Genomic DNA, 25,399 nt, shown 5'->3' with positions numbered 1-25,399 from the left:
GTTATCTGATATAATGTCCTAATGCAATGCTCAAGGGAAGAGCATATAGCTGCCTGATTTCTACTCAGACTAATGTAATTCCACTGAATTCAGTTTTTGCACACAAATGAAAAATTGGGCCCAGTGTTTTGTCAAATGTTTTATTTCTGCCAGGGAGAAAATCTTTCAGAACAGCTTGCAAATGTATCAGTTTTGAGTTCTTGTTAATCAACACAATAATATTAAAATAACCTAAAATTAATCAAAATATACACAAAATCCTTTGGCTAGGTGCCAGCAGGTCTCCAAACCTCAGGCATAACTGGTGAACTATTGCTCAAAAATGCTTTCAGGTGTTGGCGACAGTGCAGTTTCATTTAGACAAAACCACTACACACATCCCTGCATTTTGTAAATAGCCTCATCTAGTTATATTTAATAATAAAACTATTGATATTAGGTCTAGAAAATAGAATTAAGGCTTGCTAGAAGCACTTTGAGCACCTATCAATTAGTGGGAAAAGATTAGATCAGTAACATTCTTACTGCTCATATGAAAAAAGAGAGTGAGAGAAGGAAAGAGGGCAATACCAGTAAAGAATGGTTACTCACCTCTCATAACTGTTGTTCTTCAAGATGTGGTGTATATGTTCACTAGATGTGTGGGCATCCCGTGCACCAGTGCTGAAGAGTTTTCCCTAGCAGTATCCATAGGGGCCATGCCTGTGCCTGGTGCCTTCATGCTCCGGAGGGTATAAAGGGCAGAGCCATGCTGCCCACCCTTCACTTCCTTCATACCCAACCCTTAGTTGAAACATCCTGGAGGTTTGGGGAAGGAGGGTGAGCTGTATAATGGACATGTAATGCATCTTGAAGAACAACAGTTATGAGAGGTGAGTAACCATTCTTGCTTCTTTGAGTGGTTGCATATGTCCATTACACTAGGTGACTCCCATAGAGTTTCCAGTGGAGGTGGGGCTAGTAATCTCACTGGAAGAGGGACTGCAGAACTGCTTTTCCTACATTAGTATCTTCCCTTGACCTGGTGGCAATCACAATGTCTCACAAAGGTGTGGACTGACCATCACATTGCTGCTCTACAAGTATCCGCAATGGGGACGTTTCCTACAAATGCTGTGGATGTTGCATGCTCTGGTTGAATGCACAGACAGTGTTTCTGGAGGGGTGGCAACCTACGTGTTGTAGCACATGACAGCAGACCTGGTGATCCACTTGGACAGTCATTGTTCTGCACAGGAGACTAATAGCTGGGAAGAGATCTGAAAGGGCTTCATTCTATCAAGACAAAAAGCCAGAACATCCAGAATGTGGCGCTTTGGTTCATCCTTATGAGCTTGTGACTTTGGAAAGAAAACCAGTAAATATACTGACTGAGATGGAAGACATGTTCTCCTTTGGAGAGAAACTGTGGCCTAAACTGTACCTTGTTCTTAACAAAACAGTGTAGGGTATGCAGCTCACCTACTCTCCTCATGGAGGTGACGGTCACTAAAAAGACCACAAGCAGGGGGCTAACAGGTCAAAGGGGGGGAACCATAAGGGCAGATAACACTAAGTTCAAATCCCAGTTGAGAGGGTGAGAAGCTGAAGTACCTTACTTACAGCTTTGATTAATGCTGGCCATATTCGCTTCTTATGCTTGTATAGCAAAAGAGATCAACTCTGGGTAAGATATCAATGATTTTTCAGGTAGGACTCCAGCATTTGAACTACAGGTAAGGAAGGTTCAACATATGGGCCGCTAGCCTACACCTCAATCAAAAGAAAATCAGCCAACCAGTTCCAGATTCACTTTTGGCAACATTTTAAGTAAGTTAGGGCAGGAGAGAGGGTAACTCTAGCTATAGTGATAGCTCACTTTTGTATGCTTCTTTCACCTCGTTTCCTGCTGTATTTTCAGTGCTATTTGCTCCAGTACTAAGGGAAGCTACTTTTCCTTTGATGGTAACAAAAACACATTTGAAGTGAAAATTTGCCGTAAATATTTAAAAGTAAACTAATGCACATCCCAGGAGCAATTTACTTACCATGTTAAGTATATTACTTTGCAAGCAGAGATTTATAAAAAATCTCAGTAGCATTCTGCATCTGATGCTCCACTGACCAGGCTATTAAATTTGGAGCTAAGGTTAAAACTTCCAACACAAGTTATTCCACTAGCCTAGGCCTGGTAGGGATGTCAGGTCATGGTCATGTTTGGGGTATCATCCTGCAAAATGTCAGCAGAACAAGGCATGCTAAGAATAAAAGTGACAGGATGGCCTTGTATTTGTTTATTTAGCTCAGAACTTCAATGTTGTTTTTAGGCAGGTTTTTTTAATATTAAATGTCACTCGTGACTAGGGTGACCAGATGTCCCGATTTTACAGGGACAGTCCCGATATTTGGGGCTTTTTTATATATAGGCTCCTATTACCCCCCACTTTTTTTCCACACTTGTTATCTGGTCACCCTACTCGTGACACACATCAAATGAAGTGTAAAAAGTGAGCCGGTGCAAGATGGACAATGCCAAGTGCAAGTATATAAAAAATAAAAATGAAGAGCAGGAGGACTTTGAAAAATTGCATGGTGTAATAATGCACTTTCTAAAAACATCCAGCAGCTATCCCTTAGGAATAACTGACAGAATGTCAGGCTACAGCTAGTTCAGGATTGTGAATTCTAGAATTCCTTCCATCATCTCGTTGTGAATATTTATTTCTCAATAACTTAAAAAAAAAATCTTTAAATACTGTATAGAGATGCCATGAAACTTTATCCTAAACTGCTATAATAAAGAGTATGGCAACTGGTCCAAAACCTAGTATATAGCACAGAGCCAAAAGAAAAGACACTAACAAGGTTATTAATCAACTATTAGAAAACCATTTTATATATAGCAACTCAAATAGCCGGTGTTAACCTCCATTTGACCTGCAGGAGATTTACATGGAGAACTCTTGCATAATGACAGGTTTTAGAGTAGCAGCCGTGTTAGTCTGTATCCGCAAAAAGAAGAGGGTACTTGTGGCACCTTAGAGACTAACAAATTTATTAAAGCATAAACTTTCGTGGGCTACTGCATCCGAAGAAGTGGGCAGTAGCCCACGAAAGCTTATGCTCTAATAAATTTGTTAGTCTCTAAGGTGCCACAAGTACTCCTCTTCTTTTTATGGAGAACTCTAACATTAGCATGCAGACTGCTGGAAGAAAACAGAAGAAAAGAGGCCTCTGTGAAAAGTGGCCTTTTTATGTCAGATTGAGAAAAAAAAAAAAAGATGATAATGTGTGTCATCCAGGGAAGCTTGTTAAGGGCTTCAAGTAGGATCATGTCTGCTCCTTTCTCTTGAGACAGCCCACATTCACTCTTTCTCAATATGGTCTGCAATTCAGGAGGCTGTTTTGGTCCCTCCCCCTCGACACTCAGCAACTGTGGTCAAGAGTATTTGTTTTTTAAATCTGCGATTAACTAAGTGAGTGTGACCTTCTTCCTTAGATATAGCCCTTCCCACAGTTATTTACACCTTTGTCATGTCTAAGATGGGTATTATAGTGCTCTACCTAGGACCTAAGTTCCCTCTAAGCTATATGGCTGTCCAGCAATCTATCAAGTGTCATGCACTTCAGGTACCCCTCCACCCACTGCTGCGCTGCTCCTGCCCTCTGCCTTGGAGCCCCTGGCCAGCTGCTCCTGAGAGCCTCCTGCTTTCTGTGAAGAGCGGTGGGGGAGGGAGGAGAAGGGGGAAAGGAAGTGGGCACCGATGTCAGGGTGTCTCCCTCCTCCCCCACCCCGTACCCCATCTCCACAGAGCAGGGGAGGGGACACGACAGGGCTCAGGAGTGGGACGGAGCTTGCTGGCAGCTGCTGCTGTGTCTGAACAAACAGGCTTCAGACTGGCGAGTGCCAATCTACTTAAACGGGCAGCATACTTAAGGGGGCAGCATGTGTCTCTCACACACCCGCACACTCAGTGTGTGTCCATCTGTCTGTCTCTCTCTCTCTCACACACACACACACACACACACACACACACACACCTCCCAGCACATACTTGTATTATTGTTGTTGTTACTTCTTGATACTTCCTGCAATGCACATATATTCTCTGTAATTTTATTCTTTCGAAGTGCTGCTATTTTAGTTTTTTGACTGGTCTAAGCCTTTCACAATTTTTATTTCTCTCTTACGCTTACATTCAATTCTTTGAGTAGTGAGTTCTAAAATGCTTAATCTGTCCTGGCTAGAGTAATTATCCCTATGGTAACTTTTTAAATATATATATTATATCTAGTTTTTTGTTGCTACTGGTGGCGCATATCCGCACATTACCTCAATATTGATGCACATAACAAAATTCAATCCGCACATGGATGGAAAAAATTAGTGTGAACATTGCCTAGGACTACTCTTAAATACCATCATGGAAGCTTCAGATACTGCTGGATGCAGAAGCCTTCTGCTTAGCAACACTAGTCATGTTGTATTGCTTCCAGTTTGCTCCAAAGTGCAATACAAGGTGTTTATGTCAAAGCCCCATGAGACCTGGTTTCCGAATACTTTGTGTCCTGTCCACACTAAGGAAAGTTTAGCAACACGGAGACCTGGGTGGGTTACAGCTGCTACATGCATTTTAAAGCACCACGTCAATCAGCTCTGCCAACAGCAGGGTTAACTGACACAGCATGAAATGATGGTGATAACCAGTGGCTGAAATTAGAATCACAGAATATCAGGGTTGGAAGGGACCTCAGGAGGTCATCTAGTCCAACCCCCTGCTCATAGCAGGACCAATCCCCAACTAAATCATCCTAGACAGGGCTTTGTCAAGCCTGACCTTAAATACCTCTAAGGAAGGAGATTCCACCACCTCCCTAGGTAACCCATTCCAGTGCTTCACCACCCTCCTAGTGAAAAAGTTTTTCCTAATATCCAACCTAAACTTCCCCCACTGCAACTTGAGACCATTACTCCTTGTTCTGTCATCTGGTACCACTGAGAACAGTCTAGATCCATCCTCTTTGGAAGCCCCTTTCAGGTAGTTGAAAGCAGCTATCAAATCCCCCCTCATTCTTCTCTTCTGCAGACTAAACAATCCCAGTTCCCTCAGCCTCTCCTCAGAAGTCACGTGCTCCAGCCCCCTAATAATTTTTGTTGCCCTCCACTGGACTCTTTCCAATTTCTCCACATCCTTCTTGTAGTGTGGGGCCCAAAACTGGACACTGTACTCCAGATGAGGCCTCACCAATGCCGAATAGAGGGGAATGATCACATCCCTTGATCTGCTGGCAATGCCCCTTTTGATAGAGCTGAATTGGTGTTAGCAATGGCACGAAAGATTCAGAAAATTTCCCTAGTGTAGGAAGAGCCTCGGAGACTGCCTCTCTCCTTACCTACCTTCTGACAATTGGGATCAGAGTATTTGTTAGTCCCAGGGTTTGAGTTTTCTAGCTTTCCAACACATTGCTCTGAGAACAAGCCTCATAAGGTGGCAAAGAAGTGAGCTGCACAGACAGCTATGAAGGAAAGCTTGCAGGCTGCCTATTCACACTAAAAAAATTGCTCAAACTCTTTTATAAGCACTAAAAATTCACAGATAAAAAGAATGAAATTACATAAGAGTAACTGGCAACAGAATAACTCAAATAGGGATCGCAATAGCAGCAGCAACAATCTTTATCTTCCAAAAGTTTCTTTATCGTTCTCTTAATGTTGCCATGACTTCCTTTGTTTGATGATTGAAACAGCAATCCATAGAAGCAATTTAAAAGGGCAATTTCAATTTCAATGGGCAGTTTTAATTGCTAAAAAATACTCTCTCACTAATATCATGGCTGCACAGCAGTCTCTCTTTTTTGTAGCAATTTTAAATACTGATACGAAGAATTAGGAATCCAAGTTGAAAAGGCACATTTGTACTTTGTTAGTCACTAAGGTGCCACAAGTACTCCTGTTCTTTTTGCTGATACAGACTAATTCGGCTGCTACTCTGAAATTTGTTATTAAGTTACTCTGCATAAAAAGCAAGTCAAGAGCAAAGTGAGAGCGTGTACTGTGTTCCTTAATGCACCATATGCACAGATAGCATTAGCTGGAAAGGTGGGGGGAGGGAAGATATAAAACAGAATTTACCATCTGAATTTCTTCAGGTGACAGTTCATCTTCACCTTTGCCATCCCCCCATAGCCCGAAGTTAGTGTGGGCATCTGTCAGATTCTGATCTGTAAAGATAACCAAAAATCCCAAACATATCAGCATACTGAAATGTGAAGCTACAACCACTGCTTACTCATGTAGTACCAACTATCAAATGATTAGATTTCATTTCTAGTTAATTGAGACTCATGCCATACATTTATCAGCAGTTCACACAGGTAAGGTACAAGTGCAGGACTGGGGGCAAAGATTTAGACACACGCTTAATTTTGTTCACTGGGAGTAGCTGCATTGAAGTATGGACGTTGCAGCAAGTGGAAATACTCATAGTGCATAAAGTTAAGCCCATGCAGATGTCTTTGCAGCATCGTTTCCTTTGTCAGGAAACAAGACATCTGTAAAAGTCAAAAAGTCATTTCTCCCACAATGTGGACTTTAACAGAAATATATGTACACTTTTGAAAATGACACCAACTGTAGAAAGCCATTACCTTTCCTGAGATTTCAGAAAACCACCTCCTTGCTACTCACATTATTTTGCAAAATTAAACCCAAAACCTCATTTCAAAATATTAGCATAAACTTCCCAAGACTTATCTCATTTCCTTATGTTGTTGATTCTGCAGATTATGGCCCCAATTGTGCAACTGATTCCTCACGAGGGGTCTGCCTACATGCAACAAGTTAGATCAGGCTCCATCCTGCAAACATTTAACACCAGGTTTGTTTGTTTTTACATACTGGAGCAGCCCCGTTCATTTCAATAGAAATACTCTCATAAGTGAAGTTGTATTTGATTTGCAAGACTGGGACCTAAAATATCTTAAATATATAACTTCTGAAAATGGAGTATACAATAGAAATTGAAGTTTAAGATTAACTACTATAAGGTACTTCCGGACAAGGAGAAAAATACCACTTTCTTTTCATTCCTTTTATCTCTACTAAACTGCTCAAGATAGTTAAGACCAAAGCAGACTGTGAAGAACTTCAAAAAGATCTCACAAAACTAAGTGATTGGGCAACAAAATGACAAATGAAATTTAATGTGGATAAATGTAAAGTAATGCACATTGGAAAAAATAACCCCAACTATACATACAATATGATGGAGGCTGATTTAGCTACAACTAATCAGGAAAGAGATCTTGGAGTCATCGTGGATAGTTCTCTGAAGATGTCCACGCAGTGTGCAGAGGCAGTCAAAAAAGCAAACAGGATGTTAGGAATCATTAAAAAAGGGATAGAGAATAAGATGGAGAATATCTTATTGCCCTTATATAAATCGATGGTACGCCCACATCTTGAATGCTGTGTACAGATGTGGTCTCCTCATCTCAAAAAAGATATACTGGCACTAGAAAAGGTTCAGAGAAGGGCAACTAAAATGATTAGGGGTTTGGAATGGGTTCCATATGAGGAGAGATAAAACAGGCTAGGATTTTTCAGCTTGCAAAAGTGGAGACTAAGGGGGGATATGATAGAGATATATAAAATCATGAGTGGTGTGGAGAAAGTGAATAAGGAAAAGTTATTTACTTGTTCCCATAATATAAGAACTAGGGGCCACCAAATGAAATTAATGGGCAGCAGGTTTAAAACAAATAAAAGGAAGTTCTTCTTCACACAGTGCACAGTCAACCTGTGGAACTCCTTGCCTGAGGAGGTTGTGAAGGCTCAGACTATAATAGCGTTTAAAAGAGAACTGGATAAATTCATGGAGGTTAAGTCCATTAATGGCTATTAGCCAGGACGGGTAAGGAATGGTGTCCCTAGCCTCTGTTTGTCAGAGGGTGGAGATGGATGGCAGGAGAGAGATCACTTGATCATTACCTGTTAGGTTCACTCCCTCTGGGGCACTTGGCATTGGTCACTGTCAGTAGACAGGATACTGGGCTGGATGGACCTTTGGTCTGACCCAGTACGGCCATTCTTATGTTATGTTCTCATAGGAACCAACTGATTCTGACATTTAATCTGTTTTGGCAAGAAGCAGCATCAATACCCAAGTGTCGGAGTTACTACTGTATCCCTGGGAGGTTCTTTACTACCCCCCAACTGGGACATTGTGCCATCCCACAAAGGACTGTATGCCTTGGTTGCTTAGAGTTACCAGATTCAAGTCACAAAACTAAGATGCAGAAAGGTTTTTGTTTCACCTTTTTGTAAGTTTTGGAATCGCTGTTAATCATAATATTTTCCTTATTTAGATGCTTAGATACTTTTTTATTTGATTTATTGTAATTGTTTATAATCTTGTATTTGAATGTTTTCAATTAAATAAGCAATGTTGATGCATCACTCTGAGAAACCAACTTCTCTTGGGAAACCTCTAACAGCAGTCTGTTTAAAAACAATTTCATGAGAGATATTGTAAGGAGATATTTTCCTCTTGCTCTTTGTTACCAGAACATCTGCATGAAACCCATCTTTTTTTTTTTTTTTTTTTAAACTCTGGTGTAACTGCTCATTCCTTCTCCGAAAATTATATGACTAGTTTCTGACATCACAACTGGTTTCTGTGGAAATGATTGCAATGTTACAAAGAAAGGATTGTGAATGATCAGCAGGATCAGCTTAGCTCTTATGAAAACCAAGCTTTTTGTTTCTTACAAGTGCCCTAACTAATAAAAAACAAGTAAAGATAAGAAAAAATGTAAGACTGTTTACAAATAATTCTGGTTATGTTTTACCTGGGGCATCATTAGCTCTTTACATATATTTCATAGAGAAATAGATTATTTTGTTTAGATATTACACCAAAATTTTAATGAATACATGTCATTGCAGGAAAATATCCTGTTCAGTTTTCAGTGAAGTAGTTGTTCAAGATTTCATCTGTCATTCTGATCTTATTCACTTAATTCAAAGAAAAGAGGATAATTATTAGTTTACGGAATGGACTATAAAATAATAATAAATATTCCCTTTTTTATCCCAAAGGACCCAATTATTTCCAGGCACTGCCAATACTTGGCATGAAACAGTACGTGTATCCAACAAGTTCATTAATAAGCAAATACACTCAGAGTAAGCACTAGGTGAGAGACATTCTCTCATCTTTCCAGAGTTGCTCCTGTCACTACGACACATTTTCTGCTACTGGGAAAGCAAATTTGGGGCTTTCCTGGAGTATACCTTAATGTTGCTCTATGATTATGATTCATCAAGCAAAACCTAAAGAAAGAAAAATATCTATTTCCTAGGATTGCTGAAATGAATTACTTCATATCTCTGTTGTTTCTGAAAGATGCATTGACTGTTTTAATTAACAATCAAATTCCTTTTAACCCATTTCCAAACTGGTTTACTTCATTGAAATGAAAGATGTGCTAAACTGAAGGATTAATTCAAAAACCATCATTTATATTTAATTCCATAAACAAACTGTCCTGTCTGTAATAAGCAAATCAAAATTGGGCAATATATAATCCTTAAAGGCTTATCAAACAAACACCAAATGGGCGTTTCCTACAATGATGCATGTTTTTTATAATTCGGATGTAAAAAAGGTGTTCAGTATCAAAGCAAAGTACCATAATCCAATCTGCCAGAGAACGGACTAAACTATGATGAACTGAGGCAAAAGATTCATCCAAGATTCCAAATGTTTTAACAAAGGACAGAGTACGTGGGGATTTGGGCGAGAGGTATGCTCCCAGCAGGGAACAATCTTTGTAGCACAGATGTTTGTGTAAGAGTGCCCAGAGGCTATGGTGACTGACACTTCAGAAATGCAAACAATCACCATTTCCCAAGGTATTGATGCCCAATGGAAAACATCCTATTTAGAAATAATCTCGATTATATTTTTTTTATTTTCCTTTGTTTGTTTTTTATTACAGAAAAACACTTAAAAAATCAAAGGTCAAAAGATTTAAACTCACAATCCCCTGTTGATAGCATCACCATAATTTTCACAGCAACTACTGTGAGGCCATAATGAAAATGATGGTTTTATAAACAATAGCAGCAAACTCTTAAGTCAACTTCATTCATGCAATAAAGAACACGGGGTGCAGGGTGAGTGGGGGTATTGTATGTGTGTATAAAATATTTCAGGTAGAACTATTTTCATAGACAGGCCTCACAGTTTTCTCAAAGAGTAATCAGCACCTCTAAGAGCTCTGCATCAGCTTCACTTATATAATAAAATACACTTTTAGCTACTTGCTTCTAAACAATTAAAAACAATGGGGAGTCCTTGTGGCACCTTAGAGACTACCTAATTTATTTGGGCATAAGCTTTCTTGGGCTAAATGAAGTGGATTTTATCCCATGAAAGCTTATGCCCAAATAAATTAGTTAGTCTCTAAGGCGCCACAAGGACTCCTTGTTATTTTTGCTGATACAGACTAATACGGCTACCACTCTGAAATCTAAACAATTAAAGGTAGGCTAATAATGAAACTAACTAGCACAATCACAATCAAGTCTCAAATGCGGTGAAAGGTGCAATAAGTGACACCTCTTTGCAGTGTAATGTTGTTATCAGATCTGAGGCCCTAGGCAATCAAAGACTAGAACCTCTTGTGGCATGGCACAGATTTCTGAGCTGAATATTATAACAGTGCTCTGGATGATTGAGCTGCACAGAGTTGTCCAAAATTGCAGTGGTGTTCCAGGCGGATGGAACTGAACAGAACACAGGGGGAGGGATAGCTCAATGGTTTGAGCATTGGCCTGCTAAACCCAGGGTTGGGAGTTCAATTCTTGAGGGGGCCACTTAGGGATCTGGGGCAAAATCTGTACTTGGTCCTGCTAGTGAGGCAGGGGGCTAGACTCGATGACCTTTCGGGGTCCTATGAGATAGGTATATTGCCATATATTTATTATTATTATTATTATTATTTAACCACTGAAGATACTGCTACATTACCGGTTCTCTGCTGGCATGCCTCCCAGCTATAAAATACTGCTAATATGAGCCAAGAAAAAACATGAATATAACCTGCATGCTGCATTGCTCAGATTTACTATGAAAATGTAGTGTGCATCATAAAGAGACACTCAAAACCTGCAACGTTATGTCTTATAGCAGGTTCAATTTGAGAAGAAAAAGCTCACTGTAAAGTTGCAGAAATGTAGCTGGTTAGGTAGATAAAACTACAGCATCTGAGAATTAAAATTTTTGTATGTGCTTAGGGGCCATTCAAAATTAGAGCCTTTATTTAGAAATGGAGTTTCCACTTCTCCCCAATCATCCTTCCACATGACATGTAAAATCACTGCCCAGAGGGGCTTGCCTCTTTCACCAAAATTGTTTTAAGAAAAACACACAATAGCTGATGACCAGAAATACCCTTCTGTTTAATAGACCACCTCCATGTACATCTTCCCCTCTGTCTATCAGATGCTGATGCAGTCTGACTCTAACTTCACGTAACAGTCATCCTAGTTTTTGTTTCCCTCTAAACAGAATTTCAGTGCTATAGATCATATTTTCATACAGTACCCCAGGCTCCTCTATCAAATCGAATAGCAGAACCAATACTGGAGAAAGCATCTGTTTCTATAACAGCATTCAGAAAATAGAGGTCCCTTTGGGCATAAACTCTGAAACTAACCTTGAGGTTGCGGTTATTGCACAGAAAGGCTTCCTGCAAAAAAGTTCTGCCAGTTTACCTGCCCTAATGCAGACTTGGAATATGCTTACATTGCCAAAAAAGGAGTGCTCTTAACTTGCATTAGCTAACCCACATTAGCCAGCTCAGGTTAAAATAGCAGCAAAGACACAGCAATTCAGCTTTTAACTCAAGTTAGCAGCTTAAATTCAACCTCAGGCTCTCTAACCTGAATTAAAGGCCGAGTTGCTGTGTCTTCACTGCTATTTTAACCAGAGCTAGCTAACGCGGGTTAGGTAACCCAAGTTAAGAACACTTTTTTGGGAGGGGGGATGGTTTGCAGTTTCGACATACCCTGAGAAGACAGACAGAGGAGAAAAGTGAGACAGACCTCCCAGGCTCAGGTAGACAACTTTAGAGAATTTCTAACACTATCCTCAGGCTCTAGCCTAAAGGGAACTGGCTGAATTGAATATTTATCCAAAGTATCACTTTTAACAACCTCGCTATCAGACAATGCTCACCTACTGATGGACAAGACACAATCCCTTCAGCAGCAAAAAATCAGAATTGTGGAGAAAAAGCATTCTCACATGAACAAGATATTCGCCATCCCATCTGCCTCCTCTCCCTCAACTCACATACACTTTTTCTTAACATTCCAAATCTTGTTGTAGATGCTAGATTCAGGCTTAAAAAGAGCAGGTGTTCTTTTAAGAATACAGGAGGTTAATTTTCAGACAGCCTGCCCTTTTATCAGTTAAGGAAATTCTACAAAATCTTACAGGACCACAGGGCAAATGCATTTAGAGGAGTACTAAAAAAGTGAGAACCAAGATATTCACAGAGTTGGTTTAATATGGGTTGAACTGTCATGTCCTAAATATTGAAAAAAAAAAAAATCAGGAAATTAGAAACAACCAGGGAATAAAGGCTTGTGAGAAAGTTCACAGTGATCTCTGCTGGCAGCTCTGCATGGAAAAAATTGCTTCAAAAAAGGTTTTTGCTGTTGGCTGAAGAATGCTTCTGAAACATGCCACAAAGTTTAAGACTTTGCTGCCTCACTCTCAGAATACGCTTTGCGACAGCCTGGTTACCATAGGAAGGGAGACAGAAAGAAGAGGAGGTACAAGTGACAAGAGGAAGCCTTACAATTGCTCTGTGATCTGAGGAAGGTATCCAGCTGGATGAAGAGTGCCTGCCACAAAAGTAAAAATGAATAGGATTGGATTCTTACCTTTGTTTTCCTCATAAGCAAGTTTTTCATTAGATTCTTCTGAAGAATTCTGCACAATTTTTTCCGGGAAAGAGGGTGCTTGAGCTTTATTGCTCTGTTCAGGTTCAAGCCTGGACCTACAAGCACAAGAGCCCATAATTTAACTAAGTTTATACAGTTGATTCTCCCTAAAATGAGAATAAGGAGTTGATCAAAGATTATTTGGAAATATAGCACACAGTAAAGTCATCCTTACAAAACTCTTATGAAAATTTACCAGCCAAAACACAAAATTTACTTACCATTCTTTACCATGATGTTTGAGAATAATAAAGAAAATGAAGGACATTTTACTCACTCCAGAAAAAATAATTATTTGCTCAGGGTAAGCAAAATATTGTATCCATTTATTGCAGCCTTATTAAAGATTTCAATGAACTTCCTTTGATAAATGTAGCATATTAAAATGTCAATTCTAAGCTAATTTGTTTAAACAGTCCTCTAATACCAAACATGCTTTCTGTTTGGCCAATGGCCAATTTAACATTAGTTTTCAAGTAATTTTTGAATTCTTACTGTATATATTGTCAAAATATCATCAAGCAAAGGTAACAAAATATAAACTCTGAGCATCTGGTTTCAAACATAATTATCTTTACTCAGCAAGCCAAAGTACTCCAGTAGTGCAGCCAGTAAAGGAAAATGAATCTCACATATACTGTTTGCCGAAGAGCACAGCAGATACCTAGAAGCAAATCAAGAACGTTTGTATATGACATACAGATTTATTGTAAAGTAACTCCCTGCAACTGTCTGTAATGTTAATAAGTGTGGTATGAAAAGAGCATTAGGCTGGGGCTTAGGAAACATGAATTCCATCCTCAGTTCAGCCACTGGCCTGCTAAGTGACTTTGGGCAAGTCACTTCATCTCTCTGTGCCTCGGTTTCTTCATCTGTAAAATGGGGATAATGATGCTGACCTCATTTGTAAAATGCTTTGAGATTTATTGATGAAAAGAGCTACATAAATAAATTAATTAATCCCTACTTCTTCTTCTTCTTATTATTATTATTAAAAGCCCAATTAAAATATCAGTTGTTTATTCAGTGATCTCTTACTAAATATCTGTCATACATATTTCTCCTAAAAAAATACAAAAATAGAATAATAGTGGAATTAAAAATGAGCAGTAAACTTCAGTGGTTTGCCTTTCTCAGCTATGAACTCTAACAGCAAGGGAATGGAGGACTGCAGCTAAAGCAACTAAATAGCAGATCTGACTTCTTTATATTTTTTCCAGTATTGGTGAAATTTTGCTACTCAAGAATGCAAATGACTAATAAAAACTATCAGGCAGTAACACCTGCCCACACAGTGTACTAGGTATTGCACTAGCTTCCACACATATGACCTTTTACTGTGCCGAAATACTTGTGTATAATTCTTTTTGTATGTATCTAGTTAGGATATTAATAGAAAATGGGATAAAAAGTCTAATCTGGTCATTCTCACTATATTTAAAACAAGACAAAAGAGAGGTAACAGGAACTCTGTTTGGTCCAAAAAATTAACTACAAGAACGGGGTCTTGGGGGAAGCACAAACAGTAAAGAAAAGCCTCCTGCATCTGTACTATAGACAGAAATCTATGACTTGCTGAAAATGACAATAACAATTGTTCTGAAAACCAATAAAATACTGATTCCCCATATAAATGAAAACGAACTTTAAAAGCTGTATCCACTGCCAGAGTTTGTAGTCTGTACCTATGAACAGTTTATAATTTGAGATAAAATATAATTTTAAATATCAATGAATATAACTATTTTAACTAATTAGGCACATTTCATAAAATCATAGAAATGTAGAGCTGGAAGGGATCTTGAGAGGTCTGTCCAGCCCTTTCTGCTGAGGCAGGACCAAGTAAACCTAGACCATCCCTGACAGGTGCTTGTCCAACCTCTTCTTAAAAACCTCTAATGATGGGGATTCTGCAACCTCCCTTAGAAGCTTCAGAGTGGTAGCCGTGTTAGTCTGTATCAGCAAAAAGAACAGTATTTCTGACCCTAGGGTACGTCTATACTTCCCGCCGGATTGGGGGGGTAGTGATCGATCTATCGGGGATCGATTTATCGCGTCTAATGTAGACACGATAAATCGATCCCCGATCCCTCTGCCATTGACTCCGGAACTCCACCATGGCAAGAGGCGGAAGCAGAGTCGACGGGGGAGCGGCAGCCATTGATCCCGCGCCACGAGGACGCAAAGTAAGTGATTCTAAGTCTACCTAAGATACGTCAACTTCAGCTACGCTATTCTCGTAGCTGAAATTGCATATCTTAGATCAATCCCCCCACCCAGTGTAGACCAGGCCTAAGAGACTAACACATTTATTTGGGCATAAGCTTTCATGGGCTAAAACCCACTTCATCAGAAGTGGGTTTTAGCCCATGAAAGCTTATGCCCAAATAAATGTGTTAGTCTCTTAGGTGCCACAAGTACTCCTCGTTCTTTTTCCTTAGAAGCCCGTTTCAGATCTTAACTCCCCTCATATCTAACCTACATCCCCTTTGCTGCAGATTAAGCCCATTACTTCTTGTCCTATCTTCAGTGGACATGAATAACAATTACTTGCAGTCCTCATTTAACAGCCTTTATCATATTTGAAGACTATTATCAGGCCCCCCACATCCTTCTTTTCTCAAACTAAAGGTCATTTTGAATTCTAATCCTGTCCTCCAAAGTGCTTGGAATCCCTTTCAGCTTGGTGTCATCTGCAAATGTTATAAGTATACTCTCCACCCCCTTATCCAGTCATTAACGCAAATACTGACTAGTTCTGGTCCCAAGACTGATCCCTGCAGGATCCCACTAGATACATTCTCTGTTTGATAGCAAACCATTGATAACTACTGTTCGAGTATGGTCTTTTAACCAGTTATGCACCCACTTTATAGTAATTTAATCTAGACTGCATTTTCCTAGTTTGCTTATGAAAATATCATAAGGGACTGTGTCAAAAGTCTTATTAAAATCAAGATACATTTCATCTACTGCTTCTTCACTATCCACTAGGTCAGTAACCTAGCAACATAAAAGAGAAGGGAAACAGCCCACTTCTCTTAACATTTCATTTTGGGAAATTAGTCAAATCTAATTGGCAGAACTTTTGACTACACAAAGCCAAATTATATTATGTCAGGAAATTATAACAGCCAGATAGTTTGTTTAAGATTTAACATGCTCATCTAAATTAAGAGAAACAAGATTTACTTATACAATACTAAAAAAGGCTCCTGTTAACAAGCATATATTTAATGCCTGCTAAACTGCAGTAAAGAAGATCCGATGAAGGATTAATTGACTTTTAAATAAATATATCCCTTTATTTTTTGTAATCCTTAACTTCCAGAGTATGCTAATATACCCGTTTTCAATTAAAAAATGAATAAAAAGCCTGCAATGCAGCAGACTTTAACAAAACCTAGTTTAAATAATAAAACAAATTCTTATTATCACATAAAGTGTCTACTGAAATCCTTAGGGAAATTACAAATCAACTAGTTGAAGGCATATGAAAAAAAGCCATTTTTCTTTAAGTCCTCAGAAAGATTGGTTTATGCCCTGTGATTTATTTAAATTGAATTTTAATTTAAATAGCAATTTAGCTATTATATCACATCTGCAATGCATACAGCCTCCACCTGGCTAACATCTGTTTTCTGGTTCTTACACTGGGTAATAGTGGCAAAACAACATCCTTTGGTCTTCTGCTCAAGATTTTATTTAAGCATATACTGTTGCTTAGCCTTGAGAGAAGTTCTAACTTCTAGTTTCTCTCTTTTGCTCCATTGTTAGTGCACATAAAATTGATTTGTTTTCTCCATTTAGTTCACTGAGGCATCTTGAAAATGGGCTTCACATGGAGGTGATAGCACAACAGCATGGTGAGCAGAATAGCAGGGAACATTTATTAGCTTAATTAGATGACTGCTGGAATCAAACGTTTTTTTTCTTCAAAATTCAATATGAAGAATACTGAATCTGACAAGATTTTATGTCTAATGTGCAAGACTTTATTGCTGAGTTACTTTTTATCCAGTGTGTAATCATGAGAAACTGCCTCTCAATGGGTTACAAAAAATTTTAAGGAGTTATCCTGACTTTCTCATACAGTTGGTTTGAACCTCTCCACAAAAGAAAAACAAAATAGATCTTACAGCAATTTATTTCTAAGGGGAAAAGCCTCGACTGAATCCCATCACCTTTAATTACAGATGTTGTATGATTCTGGGTGGAATATAAATCCCAGAGGATATTTAAAGACCACCCCACTAGTTTTAATTTAAATAATATCTGACATGTTCACACTCTAACCAGATAAAGGAGTACGAGTTCTTTGAACAATGTTTGAGACTTTAACTACTGGTACATACGTTGTGCAATTTGCTATTTCCACATGAAAACCTGCCTAAGGGAAATCAGGGTTAAAATTTGCATTATGAAGACTGAGAAAAGGTTGGCAGTATTACAACTTTAGAGACTTTGGTTTAAAGTGACAAACTTTAAATTGTTAACTTCCTCACTCAGTCTCCCCACATGAAAATGAACAGACCAAAAAGAAAAAAATTGCAGGCAACTGTGTTTGTAACCCTTGGTTGGAAAAAAGCAACAATGTGCATATTCTTTCACAGAAGCCTTCCTTGAAAAAAAATATTCATTTGGATAACTGGATGTTCCAGGGGAGTAATAAAACAGTACTAAGACTTTTCACCTCTAGGTGACTAGTTCGAATCTAACTCATGCTAGTGGCAGGAAGAAGCTGTTCTTTTCCAATGGCTGTTTGTGGTTTCAATCCAGTTTCTAGTTAGTCCTCATCACAAAAAATGCCAAGTCAAGCATTCTTTTATCCCTCTTAGTAGTGTACGCAGAAAGATCAGAGCTGAATGGGCATGAAGAGTGAACAATTAACCACAGAGAGGGTATCCTCCATATCAGGTTTGAGGAATATTGTCAGGTTGCAGTGTCCCCAAACTGGATGATTTTACATACAGTAGCATATATCTAATTTTAAAAAGGATGGATTACAGAGGCAATTTCAGATCTACACAAGAGTTTCCTTGTATTTGTGGGTTTCAAGTCAGATTGTTAACCCTTCTTTTAACAATTCTGTGGTTTATTCATATACATATCTGAAATCTGGAACAAATGGTTATATATTTTAGCATTCAGCATTTTATAGCCTTCACGGTGTGATACAGGCATAAAAAGTACTAATATGCAGCAGTTCACAATGAAAGATGCACATATTGCTGCTTCTAATGAATATGTGCATCAATTGAGAATTGCTAGTCCCATGCACTAGGTTCACATTTATTCAGTTAAAGAGTTACATAGGAATCAGGCAATTTAAAGTAACAGTACTCACAATCTTTTCTTATCTACCATTCGTTTGACTCGGACGGCTCTTTGTTCAGAGTACAGCTTACACACTCCTGTTCAAAAATGTCAAGAAGAGCAGAAAAAAATGTAGTTAGACGATCAAGATTTTCTCTCAGAAATTATCAGTATGATCTTAAAAATATGAAAATAAAGAGTTTGACAATATTGTACAATCAAATAATCATTCACTTTGAACTGTTATACATTTGTAGAAAAAAAATGTACAAGGTACTTTTTAAATAATCTTCAGTGAAGTCCAAGACGGCTGCTCTGTGCTCCCTCACTTGTGGGGATTGGACATTCTTGTGTGCTGAAATGAAAAATTTCAAGATAATATTTTACACTTGGTGTTGAAGAATATGAAAGCCCACCTCTTCAGTTTTCCACAGATTATACTCTATATACAACTTTATATTTACAAAAGGCTATTAGTATATTTTAAGAAATTAAATGTATATTTTCACAATAGCATTTAAAGAAAAAAAATAGTCTCACGTAGTTTACCTTTTATCATTGCTTGTAGATATTCTCTTTGGGTGCCCTACTTATGTGTTAATTACATTTGTATTAAAAATAGACTTTTGCTCAAGCCAAGCTTAAAGAGACAAATCTAAAGACTCAACTTGCCTAGTGTTCTAGACTGTAAACTCTCCAGGACAGAGATTGTCCTGATATTTGTGTCTTGCCCAGTGCCAAACACCAATTTGGCCCTTAAATATTTATGTTTTTTATTTTAATAACATATAGCTCCCATGACAACATTACAGATATACATTTCTGATTAGTGCTACAGAGGTGTATCTATCGATCTATCTATGGAAGCTTAAATTTGATGCAAACCTTTAGTACACTTATCTCACAATCTTTATCACATATTAGGAAAGACCGCTTTTTAGCAAGTAAACCTAGGGTTATCCAACCCTGACACAGTATGCCCACCCATTCCTTGAATTTATCTTTACCACGTATTCCAGTCTCTTCTCTTAATAGTCTACTCCCTGTGCTGATGGTCCTCTTTGGAATGCTCCCATTGGCATTAGTTATAAATAGGGCTTCTAATTGTAAGATTTTTAACCAATAAACACAGATGAAACCCCTCAGATAAAAAAATTAAATTGGAGTTTATATAATAAAGACAAGAAATAGATACTTGTTTCTAAGGGCTTGTCTACACAGAGCAGTAATATAGACTACAGAAGTGTGATTTCTAAAGTGCACTGAAGTGTTGCACATTAACTGGTCCATTCAGATCCTGCTGGTGCGCACTAAAAGTACCCCAGTGTACTTTAATGTAGTGCTGTTTGAAACAGTACTATGTTAAAGAGCATATGAAATATTACAAACACATTACTCATTACAGTATATATGAGTAAAATATACAAAGAATGTATACAAAGAGAGCCCCGACCTCCCCTCCCCTCAATTTTTGGACATCTACATAAAACTCGAAAATTGCTAAAAATAATCCCCCCCAAATAAAATTAATAAAACCCCCAAAATAGAAACCCTAGTTATACATTATCTTTTACCAGTTCAATCAATTTTGTCCTCTTCTTGTAGCTTGACCTGTCATGATTGACCATGACCTTGGACATGCCACGTACTGACATGACACTTGGTGCATGCAGTCAAATCCATTTTAAAAAGGCAAAAGAACACTCAGGTCTTGAACCCTCAAAATATACCCTGCAAGGCTTTCATCTGGATATCAGAAGATTCTTCCTCAAATTATCAAGATTGGCCATATTCCTTTACAAACTCAGTATCCAGCAGTGGCCACAATATTCCAAGAGTGCTATCACGATAACTTTGCATAATGAAATCATCATCACTTAGTTGTATACAACTAATTCTTCTTGGCTTGTCTATATGAATGTTTAGTTAAATGGCAAGCGGGGGTGTGAACAGTTCCCTAGTGCACCTTAATCTATCCCGCTTTAAACCAGGAGTAGATCTAAGCCAGTGGTGGGTAACCTGCGGCCCGCATGCGGATCATCAGGGTAATCTGATTGCGGGCCGCGAGACATTTTGCTGACATTGACCATCCACAGGCACAGCCCGCCGCAGCTCCCAGTGGCAGTGCCACATCAGCAAAACATCTCGCGGCCTGCAATCAGATTACCCTGATGGGCCGCATGTGGCCCGCAGCTTGCCCACCACTGATCTATGCATACTATGGAACTGTTAGTGCACGGCAGCAGGGTCCACATGGACAATAAGTGTGTAGCAGTCTAGTGCGGGGTTGATTTACACCCCACTTTGCCAGGAAAGAAGTGTTTGTGTAGACAAGCCCTCTATTTATGAAGTAATAGAAAATGTAAAATCTTTTAATATTGGAATTCTCTGCATCACTGAAGGGTTTCATTTTTTTGTTAGAATTTCCTCTAGAAGAAAGGCTTCTAATTTAGCAAGGACAATTGATCAATTCTGATTTTTGTCCATATTTCACTGAAATCTTTAATTTTATCATTATTCATCAGAACGAATGTAACAAATAACTAGTTCCGTATCCCAGAATGATGCTCGTCAGTTTGAAAATGAAAAGTAATTTCACTTCAAGATACAATATTTTTTATATTTCTAGACATAAAAGGTAGACATTATAAGCACTTTGTGCAAAATTTAGTTTCTGTATTGCTCCCAGATTCAATAAAAACAAATAATACCCAACAACCTTCACTTGGTGTGAAATCTGGGACCCACTGACTTCAGTAGGGCTAGGATATCACCTTTTAACACAAAAGCTAGGTCTGATTTAAAAAGGATATGCTTAGAAACGGTGGGGAAAGTAATGATGAAGATTTAGTAACTACGCAGTCTGATTAGAAATATTTATATTTCTATACTCTGTATGTATTGGTCACTTAAGCTGTTGACTTTTGTTAGTACAGCTTACTGGGAAAGTCGCCCATTGACTTTAATGGATTTTGGGTCAGGCCTGTATGCCATTTTGCAAAAAAATATTACTTACACGGTAAATGTTTAGAAAGACTTCGATTTTTTTTCTTTTAATCAGATGCTAATGAATGGACTGGGGTGGCTAGGTTAAATTCTATGTGCTGGACTTTCTTTTTACGCATACAAATGTACATCAAGAATAATTCCACTGAAGTCAGGAGTTACATGGGTTTAAGTAAATGGAAAATTAAACCCTATGTATCTTTTTTTTAAAAGGTTGTTCAGAACACTGTTCAACCTTCACAGTCACATCAGCATTTATCATGAACTCTTCAATAATTAACATAATCCATTTACCATTATACTAATTTACCTTCTGTTCTCAGCTGTTGAATGGCATCAGCACATGTCCTCATAAATATCTGAGCATCTTGATCAATCTGATCACGTTCTGTGTCTGTCATCCTAATGTATTCCGACATAAGATGGCTGGGGAAAAAAACCAAATACTATCATTTTTTAAAATTGTGTATAATTTATAAATGTATATTTTGACCTTCCTTTCCGCACTTCTCTTCATATAGATATTTGGGTTTTTTTTGTTATACAGCCTGATTTTCATAAAGACCAAGAAGGTGCAATGGGCCACTCTCAAAGTACAATACTCAGCACATTGAGAAATATCACTAAAAAACGGTCAACTATCTTTCTGTGACTGTTGTTCTTCAAGATGTGTTGCATATGTCCATTCCACTGTGGGTGTGTGCATGCCTCATGCACAGTTGTCAGAGAACTTTCCCCCCTCTTCAGTACCTATCGGGGCAGCTCGAGCACCCTCAGCCATCACATGCCATTGTATGCACGTATAAGAGGACAGAGCCACCCTGACTCCCCTCAGTTCCTTCTTACTGGATAGACTCCAATAGAGAGGAGAAGGAAAGTGGGTCATGGAATGGACATGTGCAACACATTTCGAACAACACCACTTACAGAAAGGTAGGTGTGACCGAATGCACCCCTATATTCACCACTATAGTAATAATCTTTGTACAAAATGTGCCTTGTGAGGTAGCATTTGAAAACTAACAACTCACTGGTCAGTAAGATCATGGTGAAATGTGTGCAACAACATTATAGGTAAAGTTATGAACATAAGGTGAAATTATGACTCAAGGTGTTTACCAAGCAAGTTTGGAGAGTGGGTAAACCAGTTTCTCAAAGCTGACACCTCTAGCCAGTTGTCATCAAAGCTGATGGGCAAATCACCTGTCATATGGCCATTCTTTGGCAAGGGACGGGGGCAGGAACAAACAGATCTGTATTTTAGCAAACAGCATGGAACCTCTTTCAACACAAGACTTCTTGTCTCTGTCCTCACAGCAGGAATTAACTTTATCTTGGGGTAACCCTCAAGGAAATGCATTTCAAAGGGGGACTGGACTATAAAGTGAGGGGCAAAATCACCTCATGGTATCTCTTCTTATCCATCTCTCTCTCTCTCTCTTTTACCTAAGACAACTAAAGGAAGCAGCCATTTGAGTTTTGGAGAGAACCTGACCTGAAATTTGGACAGCCGTGTTGTTGGAAGCATGTGGTAAGGATCTTATCTTGAACCAAGTCTAATTTGTTATGTTTTCGCACAAGAAGGCATTTTCTCTGTTTCTCACGTAACTATTTCTGACTTTAATGCCTTATGGTTGTACTCACTTAAAATCTCTTAGTGGTTAAATAAACTTGTTTTCTTCTTGAATCAAACAAATCTAGTGTTGCATTCAAACTGAATTGTTTGGGTGACCCCAGTAGCAAACTGTTGGACATTGTTCCCTTACAGGGGCAACAAACCTAAAATATCTGAACTTTCCAGGAAAGGGCTGGACATTGCAGAACCCACATTTTGAAGGAAAATTCAGCACTGGGAGTGTGTTGGGGTAGAACTAAGGCTGGTGGATGCCAGAGCATGCTGGCAGGCTGCAGCTATACACAGACACTCAGGGATTTACCTACATTCTGTTTGGCTGTTTGTGAGGGGCTCAAGTTGGGAGCTACAGCTGCATAGCATTGTGAGGTACCCCAGGCTGCAGGGCAGGTGACGACACAACCCCTCACTGGCTGTATTGTACCCCGGAATGTCATAGTAGGTAAACATTTTTTCTTCTTTGAGTGTTCATTTCACTGTAGGGGAATCACAAACAGATTAACATGAAGGAGGGCTCGGAGTCTCCCTGAACAGTGATTGTAGAACAACCCGTCCAAAATTGGCTCCATTCCTAGACTGGCTAGAAATGGCATCATGAGCAGCAAAAGTGTGAACTGATGACCAAGTTGTCACTTTGCAAATGTCTCAGATAGGTACTTGCACAAGGAAAGCAGCTGAAGCTCTTGTTGAATTGGCAAAGGCTCTAGGAAGTGACATGATATTAGTTAACTGGTAGCACAAATGAATGCAGGAAGAAATCCTCTGAGGAGAAGCCAGTTCTGTCTGCAATCATGACAAATAACTACACTGAGAATCCAAAGGACCTAGTGTGGTACACCCAACCCATATGAGTAGTTGGAAGATAGACACATACACAAGGACATGCTATACGGGGAGCTATCAGAGGAAACAAGAACTACAGGCGTCGCTATAAAAACATATGCAAGCGAGATATGAAGGAATTTTGAATTGATCCTGAACAATGGGAAATCTTGGCAAGAGATCGTAACAAGTGGCGCCATCGTTTCCATCAGGGCATCAAAATCCATGACAGGAGCTGGCTTCTACAGCTTGAAGAGAAAAGAGCCCACAAGAAGCAAGCAGCTCCCAACCAAGACACACACATTTCAACAACTGCCAAAAAACATGCAAATCTCGGATTTGACTATTCAGTCACATGAGACATTGCAAACCATCGACATCATAGGCTGCAATTCCCCCAGTCTCTCACAGATGAAAGGATGCCAATATCAGTGTAGTCTAAGTAGAAGGCTAAAGCTCTTTTAACATCCAATGAATGAAGTTTGTCCTCATCTCTATGCATGTGAGGCTTTGGGAAGAAAATTGGCAAATAATTTGCCTAGTTAATGTGGAAATTGGAAACTACTTTTGTCAAGAATTTTGGGTGGGGTGGAGGTAAACTTTATCCTTCTAGAAAACTGTATCAGGAAGCTCTGAGACTAAGGCTCTCAACCTGCTGAGGTTACCACAACCACAAATGCCACTGTCAGAAAGGTGGAGTAGGGAGCAAGACACAAGAGGTTCAAAGGGTGATCCCATTAATTCTGCTAGCACCAGGTTGAGATCCCCTGGAGGAACAGGTTCTGGTACCTGTGGGTATAACTGTCTAACCCTTTTAGAAATCTGCTATTGGGATTGCAAAAAAGCAATCTATTACTCACTGAAGGGTGGAAAGCTGAAATTGCTGCTAACGGTTCTGTAGCAGAACTGTCAGACCTTGATGTTTTAGGTGCAACAGATAGCCCTAGATGTAGTTGATGGAAGCTTGCACTAGAGAGACACATTTCTGTTGAGACCACATAGAAAAATATTTCCATTTGGCCAGGTAAGTACACCTTTCTACTATTCAGAAGTATTTCCTGAACGTCTCCTGATCAAGCCCTTTCTAATGGTGTTAGCCAAGAAGCATCCAGGCTGTCATGCTTGCAGATTGCAGTGGAGCAGATGGCCATGGTCCTGAAAAATCACGTCTGGATCCAACGGAAAAGGCAGAGGAGGTCTCACTGACAACGCTAGTAGGGTTGAGAACCAGTGCTGTCAAGGAAACACTGGTGCTCTTAGTATGAGGTAAGCATAGTCCTGTTTGGTCTTGAACAAGACTCTGGGAAGTAATGGTATCAGAGGACAGGCATAGAGCTCAGAGTTCTTCCCTGGTAGCAAGAAAGCATCCACCAATGAACCCGCACTGTGATGCCCCCAACCCTCCTCCAGGGAGCGGAACTGATGGCAGTTTCTATTGGCCTTCATTACAAAACAAGTCCGCCTGGGGAGTCCCCCACCGCTGGAAGAAGGACTTGGTACATCCAGATGTAATGATATTCATGGTGAGTGGAGAAAGAGCTGCTCAGAGGACCTGCCAATGTGTTCTGCTTTCCGGGAGGGTAAGCAGCTTTGAGATGAATGGAGTTGATGATGCAGAACTCCCA

General features: G+C 39.2%; 1 protein-coding gene across 3 annotated transcripts in view; it reads right to left on the bottom strand.

The window, feature by feature from the left end:
• Positions 1-25,399, bottom strand: part of STX18 (syntaxin 18) — a 96,213-nt gene that overhangs the window by 11,071 nt on the left and 59,743 nt on the right. For all 3 annotated transcript variants that reach the window (XM_054029406.1, XM_054029407.1, XM_054029408.1), the window contains exons 3-7: positions 21,630-21,745; positions 18,591-18,668; positions 18,345-18,411; positions 12,938-13,053; positions 6,113-6,201 (exon numbers count right to left, since the gene is read on the bottom strand). In XM_054029406.1, the coding sequence (XP_053885381.1) occupies positions 6,113-6,201; positions 12,938-13,053; positions 18,345-18,411; positions 18,591-18,668; positions 21,630-21,745 (466 nt within the window). The remainder of the gene's footprint in view (positions 1-6,112; positions 6,202-12,937; positions 13,054-18,344; positions 18,412-18,590; positions 18,669-21,629; positions 21,746-25,399) is intronic.

The sequence above is a fragment of the Malaclemys terrapin genome, chromosome 5, assembly GCF_027887155.1.
Source record: "Malaclemys terrapin pileata isolate rMalTer1 chromosome 5, rMalTer1.hap1, whole genome shotgun sequence".
In the NCBI taxonomy this organism is placed as follows: Eukaryota; Metazoa; Chordata; order Testudines; family Emydidae; genus Malaclemys; species Malaclemys terrapin.
The sequence above is the reverse complement of the archived record's forward strand: the minus strand, read 5'-3'. Positions and strand labels throughout refer to the sequence as shown.